The following is a 16,490-nucleotide window of genomic DNA, read 5'->3' as shown; positions in this document are numbered from 1 at the left end:
GGGAGGAGCGGGCAGAGCATGTGCCAGAGATCGGCCAATCCGGAGAGGGGCGGAGTTATGGCACCATATCGGAGTGCAGTTGAGGAGAAACCACCAGGGGGAGCATCAAGATGGCAGGTGCTATGGCAAGTACCGGAGCTGCGGGAGGTGGTGACTTTCAACTACAGCTGACTGAACTACCAGGCAGGACACTGACAGACATCGGAGTGTGGCAGCCACCCTGAGGGAGTCTGGTTCTATGCAGTGACGACGAGACAGGACACCTGGTATGTGGCGGATGCCAAAGGTTTACTCTTAAGCTGCGGGTCGGAGGTCAGTGTGGTCACTGTGGGGAGATGCTATTAAAGAGTCCCCAGTGACATCTGTTCAGTTACCCTGCTAGCAAACTGGGAGACAGGATATACTGCTGAAGCCTGGAATACTCTTGTTGTGGCTCAGAGGGGAGATAGCAGTGAGATAAAGTTAGTGTTGGGGTCAGGACCAGTGCTATATACCCAAGCCATGCTGCGTCAGACCCTAGAGAAGTGCGCCTTTGCAATCAGGAGCATTCGGCCCATGAAGAATAGCCAGTACGGCAGACCCTACTTCAGCTGCAACATCTGCTGCAGAGATTCAGAAGGTCCAGTCTGAAGTCTGTGAACTCTTCAGGAGAGGAGTAACTTGGAATTGTGGATGTGGGGTCCCCAAGGTTTGAGAATACTGTCAGGTCCCTAGAGGAGAGGATGGGAGACTGGAGGTCGGTGACAGAGTCTGGATGGGACTGGGAGCCCGAGAGTGATTCCCAGTGTTCCGAGCTGAACAGTAGAAAGAGTGATGCCCAGTTGATTCGGTGTGCCAAGAATCTGGGGTTCTGCCAGGCCTATGTGGAAAGGAGGCCTGATTTGTCATCTCCTCGCACCTTTTGCAGGGTACAAGCACAAAATGAAGTGTACAAGAACTACATACAAAAGGAAGTTTATGTACCGCAAGGTAGAGGAGACCATGATGCGTTGCCCAGATTCTCCCCCGTTTCCAGAGGATAGTCCAAAGGCGAATAGCCCTGGAGTACGGGTATGACTTTTCATACATTCCCAGGGAAATCATGGAAGAAGTCGAGACAAAGAGGGTCTCATGGTGTGAAGAAGTGGCGTGGGATTTCATGCCTATTCTGAAGCTTTTCAGGAATCAATCCAATCCTGGTTACGACAGCAGTTCCTGTCCATCAAACAGAACTGTAGTGTGGGGCATTTAATATACATCAGGGGTGTCCAAACTTTTTTCAGAGAGGGCCAGATTTGATGAAGTGAACATGCGTGAGGGCCGACCATTTTGCCATTCGGTCTAAGTGTGTTGGTCCGAGCACTAATACATGGCCCAACAAGAATTCTCTTGCCTTTGTGGCTGTGTGTGGTGAAGAGCTGGACTCAGGCATATTATTTGGATGTACTGTATTTATTGGCATATACAGACTATCACTTTAAGAGGGTTTCAAATTTTTTTATTTTAAATTGAACTGTGAAGCAAAATAAGGGTCAGTGCCCATTTGCAGACCCACAATTGCCAGGAATGCAGCGCCCACCATTGCTAGGAATGCAGCGCTCACCATTGCCAGGAATGCAGCGCTCACCATTGCCAGGAATGCAGCCCCACCATTGCCAGGAATGCAGCCCCACCATTGTCAGGAATGCAGCCCCACCATTGCCAGGAATGCAGCCATCATTGCCAGGAATGCACCCACCATTGCTAGGAATGCAGCCCCACCATTGCCAGGAATGCAGCCCCACCATTGCCAGGAATGCAGCCCCACAATTGCCAGGAATGCAGCCCCACAATTGCCAGGAATGCAGCCCCACAATTGCCAGGAATGCAGCCCCACAATTGCCAGGAATGCAGCCCCACAATTGCCAGGAATGCAGCCCCACAATTGCCAGGAATGCAGCCCCACAATTGCCAGGAATGCAGCCCCACAATTGCCAGGAATGCAGCCCCACAATTGCCAGGAATGCAGCCCCACAATTGCCAGGAATGCAGCCCCACAATTGCCAGGAATGCACGCACAATTGCCAGGAATGCAGCCCCACAATTGCCAGGAATGCACTCACCATTTTCCATCAATGCAGCCTTGGAGGGGACATGGGGGGGCAGGACGAGCACCAAAGAGATCCTACAGGAGAATCTCCTGTTTACACAGCAGCCTCTTTAAGAGAAAGTACCGCCCCCTTTGATAGACAGAACAGTCATCCAATGGCAGCGCCGGAGACGGAACTTCCTATTACAGAGGCTGCGTGTAAACAGGAAATACTCCTCCTGTGTGCACGGCACTCGTCCCGCCTCCTCCCTCTGAGTCAGCCAGCCTATATATCTTTTGTGGCCCCGGAGCTGGGAGATCGTTGGGGGCCACAAAAGATATACATTTTTAAATAACCAGGGCTACGGGCCGGACTTTGGACATGCCTGATATACATGGATAAAGTGTTGATAAACTGGATAAGTGTTGTGAAAACTGGCCGCAAGGACAGGGAATGGTCTGCCACCGTCCAAGACACAAAAGGAGAGATCAGAATTCCTCATCCAGACTTCTACTGCTGGAAAACAAAATGGGAGAGACTGTTATCCTTCTGCTGTTTTTGAGCATGAACCAGAGCCCCTTTCTTTTGCTTTGGCTGAGTTTGAGTTACCATTTAAGTGCTGACATTTAGGAAGCCATCTCTCCACCTTTCAAGTTGTTCTTTTTCCCTACATCTCTGCAATAAAAGAGGACGAGAGCTACACTTTCACTTACAGGATTGGCTGAGACTTGCAGTTCGCTTAAACAACCAGTGTGGCCTGAGAGTGGCTGTTTAACCTCAAGTTCACCAAGTGCAAGAAAATCTCAGCTATGTTCCATGGAAGTCTGGCCTCGAGGGGCAAAAGTCATGCCACCTGTACTTTTCCTTTTGCACAAGGAAGCATCCTGGCCGATACTTGCTGATGTGGGACCAGAATTTATGAACACTTTGCGAAGATTCCTGTTTCATCAGCAGGAGGAGGGTTCCTGCTATATTCATGGACACTTTGCGAAGATCCTTATCTCTTCAGCAGGGGAAGGAGTCCCGGCCAATAGTGTTCTGCTCAGGCAGGGGTCAAGTCCTGGGGAAAAAAGTGTGGGAACTCCCACCCAAGATCCACTCCCCCACCAAAAAAATAAAAATGATACACTCATATGCACTAACGCTTCAAAAGTGGCATTTTCCATCCAATTTTCGTATTGTGTGTATGAAGCTTAACTGTTAGTATATAAAAAATCAAAACAGTCCTCAATAAACATAAATATGGCAATTCTCGGAATAATCAGCATTCATTCAATTGGGCTTCCATGCAAATGTGAACATCATGTTCTAATCTTTATTGGGGAATTTTATTTTGTATATAGAGTATTTATGTGTTGCGTTTACACTTTTCATTGAACAGAGTTTGGATAACACAGGGTTAAACGGAAAGGTCATAAATTAACTGCACATTATCTGGACAGAATGCTTGGGGAGATAGTGATGTGTTCCTGGTTAGGAGATGTATGTTAGCTTGGGGGGCTGCAAACTCTGCAGGGCTCCAACATACACTCGCTGCTATTCCAACCCTTCACATATTTCCACATAAACTTCAATCCTAGCATTAAACTTTTCCAGGTATTGTGCTCAGATTACCGCCCCAAACTGATGTTCCTCCCTCAGCTCACCTCTCTCCCTGCATGTCCTGTGAGCAGTGGGGAGCAATAGCTGTGCTCCTCCTCCCCTTTCTCTCATCATATGGCACTGAAGATAGAGGAGGGGGACATTCAGTGGGACACACAGAGCAAGTGTGCAGGAGACTGGGGGAGGGGGGGTGAGGAGACAGAAAATCATGAGGGGCTGGCGGGGAGGAGCACATCACGAGAGGTCTGACTAAATACAACCTCTTAGCAGCAGGGACCTGATCTACCCATCAGCTAGCTGTGATTGACAGGTAGATCAAAGAGGAAGCTGTCATGGGGCCCCCTACTGGCAATGCCTGAATGGTCAGTCCATCCCTGGTGTGCGCCACTTACTATTGCAAGCTGTGTTGGTGGCTGCTGGTGTAGCACCTGCCACACAGCGGCTGCTAACGGGAACTGAGTTCCTGTTGTGGAAAAAGTACAGGAACTCCGTTCCCATGCGTTCCCGCAGGACTTGAGCCCTGTGCTCAGGCCTAGAACTTTGGTTAGCAGAGCCGGGGCACTGAAAATTATTGAGAGACCTTGGTCTTAGTAATGGCTGTTCAGGCATCTAGCTATTTAGCTTGTTTGTTTTGTTTATTTTCCAGGGCTCTGTCGGACCTTCGTGAACAAAATGCAGCCAAAATGTATCCGCTTGAATGGACAGTACCATCAGTGCCCAGTAGTGGCTTGGACAGCAAATTGCATTACTTCTTTGTTGAAGGGGTATTCCTAAGGGGACGGTCCTTCAATGAATGTTCCTGTACAAATATTTTGGTTGGTAGGGTGTACCTAATCTATGTTCTCTCTCCAGGTTGATCTTTGGCCAAAGACTTAATCCTTCATTGTACATGTTTAAATGTGTAGATAGTTTGGGTTATTGTGTTTAACCCCTCTAACCACCTTTACTTTGGTGGGGGGGTTACAATACACTCCGGTTATTGTTCATATGGTGTAAATACATGTACAGCAGAGTATATGGTGGGGGTGAGTGTAGCACCCTCCTAGTATAGGTGCTAGGATGTAAATAGGTTAGTGTAATTTGCTCTTGCGCCTAACAGTGAGGCTAGAGGCAAATCTATCTTCAGCAGGTCTGCTTAACAGAATGCTGCAATTTATTAGTTAGGGCTGCTCATGTGTTCTGGTGCTGTTGCATAGTTGCCAACTGTCCCGAATTTCCCGGGAAATTCCCGGGATTAGGACATTTGTCCCGAATTAATTTTGTCCCGGAGATGCCCCGGGAAATTCGGTTTGTCCCGGGAAATTGAATTTCCAGTTTTTTTGCCGCCGGCCGCTAGAGGGCCTCCATTTTTAAGAAGACCAGAAGTTGGTCTTCAATAGAGAACCTGACGCGCCCCGCTGCCAGTGCGTGTGTGTAAAGTGCAGTGGGTGGCGCCACAGTTCAAAGTCTCCGTGCGGCAATGGCGGCATGTCGGGGGCCAGTCTGTCACTTGGTGGATGTTGGGGCAGGGGCCAGTCGGGGGTCAGCAGTGCAGTGCAGTATCCCTGCAGTGCAGTTCCTCCCTCACTGTGCTGGCAGCTGGGCAACTGAGAGATGATATTATCTGTTTGCTGCCTGACTGATAATCTGCTGGCAAGTGACAATCCGGGACGTGGCAAGTGGACAGGCCGCAACATGTGGCAGGTGACATTCTGCAACGTGTGACAATCTGCATCTGGTGGCAGGTGACGTGGCAATCCGCAGCGTGGGGCAGGGGATGTGGCAAGTGACAATTCATAATGTGTGGCAAGTGACAATCTGTAATGTGTGGCAGGTGACGTGGCAAGTGACAATCCGTAATGTGTGGCAAGCAAAAATTCCATAATGTTTGGCAGGGGATGTGGCAAGTGACAACCCGGGACGTGGCAAGTGACAATCCATAATGTGTGGCAGGTGACGTGGCAAGTGAGAATCCGGGACGTGGCAAGAGGACAATCCGCAACATGTGGCAGGTGACATTCCGCAACGTGTGACAAGTGGCAATCTGCATCTGGTGGCAGGCGACGTGGCAAGTGGACAATCCGCAACATGTGGCAGGTGACGTGGCAAGTGGACAATCTGCAGCGTGGGGCAGGTAATGTGGCAAGTGACAATCCGTAATGTGTGGCAAGTGACAATCTGTAATGTGTTGCAGGTGACGTGGCAAGTGAAAATCTGTGACGTGGCCAGTCAGATGTCGGGGGTCAGCAGTGCAGTGCAGTATCCCTGCAGTGCAGTTCCTCCCTCACTGTGCAGACAGCTGGGCAGCTGAGAGATGACGTGTGGCAAGTGACAATCTGTAATGTGTGGCAGGTGACGTGGCAAGTATAAATCCGTGACGTGACAAGTGACAATTCCGTAATGTGTGGCAGGTGATGTGGCAAGTGACAACCCGGGACGTGGCAAATGACAATCTATAATGTGTAAAAGAGAATATTCCTGCGCCTAATCAAAGAGTAACCTAATTGTTGCACCGCTGCACACACTGAAATGGGGTACTTGAACCCCAATTGGAGAAGACAAAAGGTAAAAAGGTAGTGGTGCGCGGTACTATGGTGAAGAATCTAGTTAAAACAGGTTTAATATATTCAATAGGTACTCAAAAGATTAGAAGATAAATGTAATATCGTCTCCACTACAAGTAATAAATGGAGCGTAGAAAAAGAAAAGACAATATATGTATATAAAAAATATATATATATATATATATATATATATATATGTATATATAGTGAGGGACCCTCACTCCTATGCGTAGTAGTATTTTGAGTGGTAGACAAATGGATAAGAAAAACAATTAATGATAAATAAGACTGGTGGTCCCAATGCGATTTTTTAGGTAGCAGAGTTGCATAAAGTGGCAGTGCTGAATATAAAGAAGGTCCCTGAAAATAACTACTACTGTATTTGTTTCAGTTACTAAAGTACTATACATAAAATAGTGGACGAAATAAAAAATATATATAAAGTGAATCACCATGCGATTTGTTAAAAATGACGAAAAACGCATACAAAGTGCTAGTGCTGAACAATAAATAGATCTGAAAAGAAAATCTGCTAAGTCAAAGTATATGTGTAACAGTGTACAAAAGTAATCATTAGCTAGATAAGGCAAAAGATGTAAGTAATGCTTGCCTTGTGACTAAAGAAATCGCATATGGTGTTAAAGCCAAGGGAGGGTTAAGCAAAGTGACTCTGTGCGGGTGTCTTTATACCATAGACTTAAATATCGGTGCAGTGCACTAAATTGAATCATACAATCAAAGAAAATAAATCAAATTGTTGAATCAAAACAAAAACGCATAAACGATCCAAGTGTTGGTGAGAGGGAAACAACCCCCTGGGAATAATCCAAAACAGAAGGAAAAAGGTGCACAGTGTTTGAAGCTATAAAAAATATAAAAAAACAACAATGGAACAGTAATCCTAGTTAAAATTGTCCATTCAGCTGGTGCAACAACAAGTGGCGATTAGCCCAAAATCGCATGTAACAAGACAGTCGCCTGCAATGCTGGTGCTTAAAATATATGTGCACTATAAGGTAGAGATTTAAACAGTGATAATGGTGATGGTGGATATCTCCCACGTGGTCCTGTGTAATCAGAATATGGGTGTCCCCTTACCTTACAGCTGTAAGGTAACAGCATATGGTATATGTATCCTCAGGGTTCCTGGTGGTCCTTATCCCTCGAGGTCCTATTCACGTGTCCCCGGGTCCTGGCGTCTCCTGCCTACTGTGCCGTATTGGTCTCTGTAAGTGGTCCCTCAGCGGTACTTCAGCGTGGGGGGGGGGGGATTGGTGGTATACCTCGGCGGTTTTATGCAAGGGGTTAAACAGATAAGGAGGAAGGGAGCCCCATAGTATAGTATTTTTCAACAGTATTGAAATTTATTTATAAAAACAGCTTTGGTACTCACAAACAGACAGAGTTTTTGTATGGTGTATAAACGAGCCTCGAGCTCGATTGCGTCACTTCCGGTAGCGTCCCGACTAGTGTTCGTCACAGTCACGTGACTTCATCAGGGGATGTCTAGTGCTCAGGGAAGTGTCTTTAAATAGAGCCATTAATTGCTTATTTGGTGGCCATTTTGGGGAAGACCCGGAAGTATCCCGGCGGCCATTTTGCGGTGTATCAGGTCGCCGGAAGTGTGCGGACGGCCATTTTTTTGGTGGTCACACCGGGTTTGTTGTATTGTTAGCCGGAAATAAACAAGTGGCCATTTTTTTGGAGGTATCTCAGACGGATTTGCATATGGATATCACCGCCCGACTTAAGCAGCATATTCACTCGTAGAGAAGGGAGAGGCAGGCGGAGTTAATCAGAATATGCAAACCGGATGAGTTATATGGCCTTGTGGTGGAGATACTTAATCCTCTGTTTAAAAATAAAACTAGTTAACGAAGATCTGAATAAATTGGATAATGATAACCATAATAATAAGTCTAGGACTCTGTAAAACGGGGCACTCATGGTTAATTGTATATGCAGTGGAAAATGGGGAAATATCCAACTGATGTATAAAATTGTATACTGGAATAATCTATCTAAAAAGATTACTATTTAATTATATATTTATTTACATATTAAAAATTACTATTTAATTATATATTTAATTCATATGGAGAGGAAAATGACAATAGTAAAATAAATTTGAATAATAAGTGGTAAGATCTTACTGATGAGGAAAGTTAATATAGTAAGATCCAAGAAAATTAAAAATTAAAAATAATTAGAATAATCTAAAATTCATTAGTATAAAAAATCAGTATAAAAAAATATGTATAAAAAAATTATATCGGGTACAATATATTAAAAATAGGAGAAAAGAGGGGGAGAACGAAAAAACGAGGGGAAAAAAACATCCCCATTACTCCCGGAAATGACGTTTAGAGCGGGGTTATTCAAACATATTCAAACATATTCCGAGTATTTTTAAACACAAATACCAAAAATCCATAAAACGGTGCATACATATGTGTGAGCCCATCCATATATAAATGTGTCGTATAAACATGCGACTAATGCGATTTGGTGACTCAGGTGATCATATTGCATGCAGATAGTCAGAGTATATGGTGTTTGGCTATTCTGAAAGAGTGGTTATAGTGCACCAAGGATCTAGTATATGGACTATAAAATATATATATATAAAATGGTCTAAAAATTATATGTAAAGAGGAGTTGACAGAGGTTTTGAAAAAAGGTTAAAAGTCGCTAATGAAACAATTCAAGTCAAATTCCACGTTAAGTCCCTTTGGCGAGAAAGTGTCTAATGTAAAAATCCATTTGGACTCGATTTGGCTGAGGGTTCTTACTCTATGACCCCCTCTCCAATGTTTAACATAGGGCTCGATTCCCCAGAATTTAAGTTGGGAGGGGTCTTTCTTGTGGTGTAGCGCGAAATGCCTAGATACGCTGTGCTTGTCGAATCCCTTCAGTATGTTCTTTACGTGTTCTTTTATGCGTACCTTGAGTGGTCTCTTGGTACGGCCTATGTACTGAAGGCCACAGCTGCATTCCAATGCGTATACCACTCCAATCGTATTGCAGCAAATGAACTCTTTGATGCCATAGCTATTTCCTGTGCTGGTTGAGGTAAACTCATTTCTCTTTTCATTAGGACGCTTTGTCTTAGTGCATGCGTAGCATCATTTGCAGGGGAAGAATCCTTTCCCTGTAAAAAAGGAAAAACCCCTACTTGGTGGATCTGGTATATTCTTTACCAGTTTATCCCTGATGGTTGGGGCTCGCCTGTACACAAATTTAAATTTGTGTACAGGCGAGCCCCAACCATCAGGGATAAACTGGTAAAGAATATACCAGATCCACCAAGTAGGGGTTTTTCCTTTTTTACAGGGAAAGGATTAACTAGGATTACTGTTCCATTGTTGTTTTTTTATATTTTTTATAGCTTCCAACACTGTGCACCTTTTTCCTTCTGTTTTGGATTATTCCCAGGGGGTTGTTTCCCTCTCACCAACACTTGGATCGTTTATGCGTTTTTGTTTTGATTTAACAATTTGATTTATTTTCTTTGATTGTATGATTCAATTTAGTGCACTGCACCGATATTTAAGTCTATGGTATAAAGACACCCGCACAGAGTCACTTTGCTTAACCCTCCCTTGGCTTTAACACCATATGCGATTTCTTTAGTCACAAGGCAAGCATTACTTACATCTTTTGCCTTATCTAGCTAATGATTACTTTTGTACACTGTTACACATATACTTTGACTTAGCAGATTTTCTTTTCAGATCTATTTATTGTTCAGCACTAGCACTTTGTATGCGTTTTTCATCATTTTTAACAAATCGCATGGTGATTCACTTTATATATATTTTTTATTTCGTCCACTATTTTATGTATAGTACTTTAGTCACTGAAACAAATACAGTAGTAGTTATTTTCAGGGACCTTCTTTATATTCAGCACTGCCACTTTATGCAACTCTGCTACCTAAAAAATCGCATTGGGACCACCAGTCTTATTTATCATTAATTGTTTTTCTTATCCATTTGTCTACCACTCAAAATACTACTACGCATAGGAGTGAGGGTCCCTCACTATATATACATATATATATATATTTTATATTTTTTATATACATATATTGTCTTTTCTTTTTCTACGCTCCATTTATTACTTGTAGTGGAGACGATATTACATTTATCTTCTAATCTTTTGAGTACCTATTGAATATATTAAACCTGTTTTAACTAGATTCTTCACCATAGTACCGCGCACCACTACCTTTTTACCTTTAATCTATAATGTGTGGCAAGTGACAACCCAGGACGTGGCAAGTGACAATCTATAATGTGTGGCAGGTGACGTGGCAAGTGACAATCCAGGACGTGGCAAGTGGACAAGCAGGTGACGTGGCAGGTGACATTCCGTAAAATGTGACAAGTGACAATCTGCATCTGGTGGCAGGTGACGTGGCAAGTGGACAATCCGCAGCATGTGGCAGGTGATGTGGTAAAAACAAAAATGTAATTTATGTGCATGAATAAAAAAAAACATTTGGAGAATTTTTTTTACTCGCCTCTAAATGCCTGCTAGGGGGTCCCTCGTAGTCTGCCTCCTTCAGTGCCTGGGCTCTTGACGTCACTTCCCTTGGCGCAGGAAGGGAGATCAGCTTTGCCCCCTCCCTCTTGTCAATCATCTGGGCCAATCATGGCGAGCGGCGCCACTCGCATATGCGCCCACAGTTACAATGCTGGCGCCGCCGAGCGGCTGGGGAGATGAGCAGGGCTTCGATCCCCCGCATTGCTGGACCCTGGGACAGGTAAGTGTCTGATTATTAAACATCAGCAGCTGCAGTATTTGTAGCTGCTGACTTTTAATATTTTTTTTTTAAGCAAAACACCACTTTAAACTTACAAAAGCATGTATGTCATCATCAACACTGGTCTATACTGACCAATAGACTCCATTCACAGAGCTAACACATCAGGATAAGGATCATTATATAAAAAATGAATGCCAGTTATTTTCAGATGAGCCCAATGCATTAAAAAAATGACACAGCTGAAAATAAAGATCCCTATCCATCAGTGGCAGCTGGTGCTCAAACTGGCGCCACCCCAAACCCCACCCCCTCGCGGCAGATGGATGGGAAGGCGGCAATTCCCCACCCTCTGGAAAATGGGCGTGAAGGTGGTGATTTTCCCCCCCAACCACGGGAGACGGGCAGGAAGGCAGCGAAGGTGGTGGTGACAGCACAGGCAATCTGAAGAAATGAGTACTCACTGTCCACATATGACACCGCCGCAGCCCATCTAGCCAGTCCCACATAGGCCAGCATCTCACCGGGATGTTGAGTTCTGTGCTTTCATCATCGCATGCATCCCATTGCTTGTCCTCCCGGCTGAACAGGAAGTGGGTCCTAGGACTCCCTGGCCAATCGGGTCTTGGGACCCGTTCCTTATTGGCTGGGAAGAGAATCAGGAAGGCAAGAGAAAATATTAATTTGCTGTTGTCACACAACTGGGTGGGCTCAGGGAGCAGTGCTCTGCTTTCCAAGCCCACCCATTTTTGAAGCCAATTAGAGCCTCAGGCTCTAATGATGTGCTTAAAAAAAACATTGTAATCCATGCGTCCGGCGCCCTGCATGTAGATTATGAGCCAGGCGTATTAGGGGGGCTGCGCCCCTGTGCCCCTAATGAACGGGCCATTACTGCTATCATCACTGCTATCATCACTGCTATCCACGTGTAAAAATGCCAGCAGTGTACCTGAATTTGAGTTTGTATTGGCCTATTTCAGTCCCTGTACAGCAGAACTAAAAGAGGTGGAGAAGCATTACAAGGAACCCATTAGGTGTGTTACAATGCAATAAGCACACTGGTAGGAGGAGAGGGCTGAGAGCGAAAGAAAGGAGCTCATCAGCATGCTTCTTCTCCTTTCACTCTCCAGTCATAGGGCGGGAGTGGGGAGGAGACCTGTAAGTTAAAGTAATGTATTTGGCTGTTTGCCTGGACTCCAGTTTCAGCCCCTCGTTCACTTCGGCACGATTTGTCATGTGAACAGTATCGGCAACAGCACTGTTTCAATCGGTGCGATGCCGTAGTTCCTGCACTACTTTTGGTGACTTTGGGAGTGGTTTTTAACCCCTTCCTGACCAGCCGCCGCAGTTGTACTGCGGCAGGATGGCTCCCCTGGGCGAAGCAACGTAAATGAATGTTGGTTCGCCTCTTGACCACTAGGGGGTACATGTGCACCACCGGAGCAGTGCATGTGCCTGGCGGTTGCGATGGCCGCCGGGCACCCGCAATTGCTCCACACAGAGACAAAACGGAGATCTGTCAATGTAAACAGACAGATCTCCATGCTGTCAGGGGTGAGGAGAGCGATTTGTAGTAAAAAAAAAAAAAATAATAAAAATGACATAAATCTTTCCCCTATTACCCAAAACCGATATCTTGCTGTGCGATTTGGGCCCATACAAAATGAATGTCGCACCCTGATTTGAAGAGGAATGTGGTGTGATTCCTGTCCGAATTGCATGAAGTTTCCCACACCACTCCTGTGTGAACCCAGGCTTGTCATAGTGATTTCAGGTTGGGTTCACACAAAAGCAGTGGGGATACCGCATACGATTCGGACAATAATCACACAACATTCCCGTTCGAATTGCATGCGATTCTTTGCGGTGCGATTTGAGCCCTCATTTTATATGGGCTCAAATTGCACAGCAAAGGTATGGATACTCTGTATCAACGAGTACTTCACCAAAAGTATCGGAACTCATTCTCGACGATAAAAATCTTATTTTGGTGCAACCCTAGTGTAAACATCCAAAAGCCTTGAGACTGCTGCTGGGCACCACCATCTTGGGCGTGATGTCAGCAGCTCCATCAGAATCAGAGCTGCCACTCAACTGACACTATATAGCATTCCCCTTCCCTCCCCTTGGCACATAAAAGCTCAAGTTGTGTGGAGCAGCAGAGGAGCTAGATCAAGCTAGACAGGATTTAGACACTCATAGATGAGGAGGGGCCTCCGCTATGAGATTGACTCTTTGGGCTATTTCACTCAGTCAGCCAGAAAGACACTTCTTTACTGCCCCCTGACCCCCCAGCTAAGTTCTATCGTTGGAGCCTGATGAGGCTGTACAGTTGCCACAACTACTCTGCTGCCCTCTGAAAAGCCATTCACAGCAGCTTTTTAGAAGTTGGTAGATGCTGATGTCCATCTAAAAGGACCCTTTTGAAGTAGTCAAATTTGCTAGATAGATCAGAGACATATTGTAAGTCATTTAAACATGATTAATGGAAAGGAAAAACACTGCAAGTATGTATTCAATATACTTTATTTTCCTGTCTTTTTACTTGCAATGTGTTAAAGTTAGTGAGTAAAAGAGGTGTCTCACTCTCCTGGCTGTGCTGTCTGGCAGAGGTGTATAAATTAGCAGCTGGACAGTTCACATGTGTGTATTTCTGCTGTGAGTTTAGTCTTCTGCTAAGCATCCCAGATAGCAAACAATTGTGCTGCAAGTTTGAAAAACTAGTTAACTTGTTAAGCTATTGCTAGACTTTCCAGTCTTCACAAGTTTGTTGCACAATTGCAGCAGGTCCGCATTGCATGACTCCAGATAAACTTTCTTTGCAAACATTCTGCAAGTCTGCTGCAAGTTCTGGTTCAGTTATGTTGTGCAATAGTCATCCCACCACAGGGGTCACTGTGGTTGAATTTTCATGCTGTAGACTTGCAGAGCTCTTGCTGTAGACTCACCACTGCAACTTTGCTCTTGCTAGAGATTTGCTACAAAAGTGTCAACTAGAACTTGTGCTTCAAATGCTCTGCAAGCAGTGGTGGCCGCTCCATTAGAGGCACAGGGCCGCCACCCCCTAAACCATGCGCCTGGCCCCTAATCTGCATGCAGCGCGCCAGACGCGTGGATTTCAATTCGCAGTTTTTTTTTTTTGGAAGCACATGATTAGAGCCTAAGGCTCTAACTGGCTTCAAAAAGGGTGGTCACTGTGCCCCAAGCCCACCCACTTGTGTGACAATTAATATTCACTATTGTCTCCCTGCTTCTCTTCCCAGCCAATCAGGGGGGAAGCTACTAAGGAGGAGACGCAAGGGGAAACTGCCGAAGCTCCTGGGGACCTGGATGGGGTAAGTGAGGGGCTGCTTGGCAAACGGGCAAGAGATGGGGGTTTTGTTTGCGGATCAACGGGGGGGGGGGTTGATCGATCGACCGACTGAAGGGGGGGTTGGGTGGTTTGTTTGTCGCCCCCCCCCCCCCCCAAATAATGGAGTGTAAAACTTGCCAGTAAAAATGTACAGCAAGTTAACAGAATTACAGTTCAACACTGCCAGAAATGTGGAAAGCTCTCCTTGCTATCTGGGATAGATTTAGAAAGCATGAAACTGATTACCCCCTCCATCTATGCTTAATTGACAAAGAAAGCAAACATTCTTCAAGCTATATGTAGTCTTTAGCAAAGGTTCCCATTTACATTATCTGAAGTGTGCATGTCCACTACATTTATGAATACTAAAGAGAACCCAGTATGTTGCCATTACTCTGTATAGTGCCAAACAATGTATTTCAGCTCCAAAAGTTAATGATCCATCTGTCAGCCTTTGTGGCATTCGTTATTTCATTTTGTCTATGACCGGTTGTAGCATATCACATATTCGTGTTAAACTGCTAAAGGCTTACTGCGGAAGGCATGGAAGAGTCGTAGATTTTTTTTTCTAAAGGGTTAAAAAATGATGAAGACTGGGTACCTGCAAAGACGATCCAATCCGATGGAATTCATACACTGCCGCTAGCTGCTGACTGGCTGGTTTGTCTCCCCACTCACAAGCACACAGAGACACTCAGCTGTGTACAGCTAGAGCCAGAGAGACATCGAGGGTAGCCGCAAAGCAGGAAAATGAGCAACTCAGGGTTTGAAACCAAGGATGGACAAGAACCTTTACGATATATCAGGTAAGGCAATTGTCAGTTGCCATCTTAATATTTTATTATTCTGAAATCTAGGAAAGGTTGGCTGCTGCTAGAAGCTAAGAAATAGGGTGTGGGTATGGAATACATTCTAGAACAGTATTGTTGACTTTTTTCGTTATGTAATATATTTACCAATCAACGTACAATTCTTTTGCATCTGAGACACACGTAGATCCCATAGCTTTTATTCTGGCCAATAGGTTTCCTCTGCGTTGTATAATGTTTTTCTACTGTTTAATACCAAAACCATTAAGTATCATCGTCGTGCTGAGCTGTGGTGGCGAAGGAACAATACCACAATTACTATACAAGTGTCATGGAAATAAATAAGTGTTCTGTGCACTCGGGGAGCTCATACTGAGATGACCTGGGAAATGATTGCAGAGCTTTTGTGTCAACTCAGCTGTGACTCTTTCAGGCTTTAGCATAATGATCAACTTTTCTTTAGCTGAAATGAATCCATTTTACGCCTACCACTTGTCACAGCTCTAAAAGGACACAGAGTAAGAGATAACGTTAACCAACTTGTGCCAGGTACTCTTTTGGGGGAATGAGGGAATCTTGCAGATGACGTCCTTAAAATATATAAGAAACTAAATGAAGATACGTCCCATGAGGATCTGTTGATAACTCAAAAATATTTTCTTGGAAGAGCTTATCCTTTTCTACTGGAATGGAAGTTATTTGCAAAGTATATTATATGGTTGGTTTTGATGTGCTGAGATGATAATTGGACAAAAGAATACAGCATAAACCCTAACTGGCACCAAAGAATGATAAAAAAACCTAGTTGATTTTACAAGGTAGCCTCTCAGATTGTCTGTCACCTGTCACAGCCGAGGCTCTCATCTAGAAGAGGAGGATGCCATTGATAGAGATCTGGGAGAGGTGCTAGTTTTGAGGAAATGTGCCGTTTGTGCGTAATTCTGTAGGGATCTGCTTCGCCACAGGACTAGACTCTCTTCTGGCTGTGACAGGTTAAAGCTATTCTGACAGGTTTCCAATAATTGGGATTGGAAATTTATGTCAGCTCCTTGGTGAAAAGATCTTTTGGAGGACTTCTGGTGAATGATAACTGTTCAGAATGTAATTTGTAGGTCATGTAATATCATTATAAGAGCTTTTTTTAACCCTCCTGTTTTAAACATGATTTAAAAATGTCCCAGTTTGGTTTCAGTAATCCATCTTCTGTTGTTTCACCAGAGAAAAAGATAATTTATATCAGCTATAAGTTAAAGTAAACATACAAATGGCTCAAAAAGTATGATGAAAGCAGATTTCCAGGCAAACAGCTAAAAACAGCTGGGATACAGTTATGTGAAAATGTATTTGCCCCTTTCCTGATTTTTTTTT

General features: G+C 44.5%; 1 protein-coding gene across 1 annotated transcript in view; it reads left to right on the top strand.

The window, feature by feature from the left end:
* The first annotated feature begins 14,866 nt into the window (after window positions 1-14,866).
* The window catches only part of YJEFN3 (YjeF N-terminal domain containing 3), a 358,972-nt gene continuing 357,348 nt past the window's right edge, over window positions 14,867-16,490 (top strand). The window contains exon 1 of the mRNA XM_077475431.1: window positions 14,867-15,119. Coding sequence (XP_077331557.1) covers window positions 15,064-15,119 — 56 coding nt within the window. The 5' untranslated portion in view covers window positions 14,867-15,063. The remainder of the gene's footprint in view (window positions 15,120-16,490) is intronic.

Source organism: Lithobates pipiens, unplaced genomic scaffold (assembly GCF_037356315.1).
Source record: "Lithobates pipiens isolate NorthernLeopardFrog02 unplaced genomic scaffold, aLitPip1_a1.2 Scaffold_13, whole genome shotgun sequence".
Taxonomy (NCBI): Eukaryota; Metazoa; Chordata; class Amphibia; order Anura; family Ranidae; genus Lithobates; species Lithobates pipiens.
Note: the sequence above shows the minus strand (reverse complement) of the source record. Positions and strands in the feature narration are given on the sequence as shown.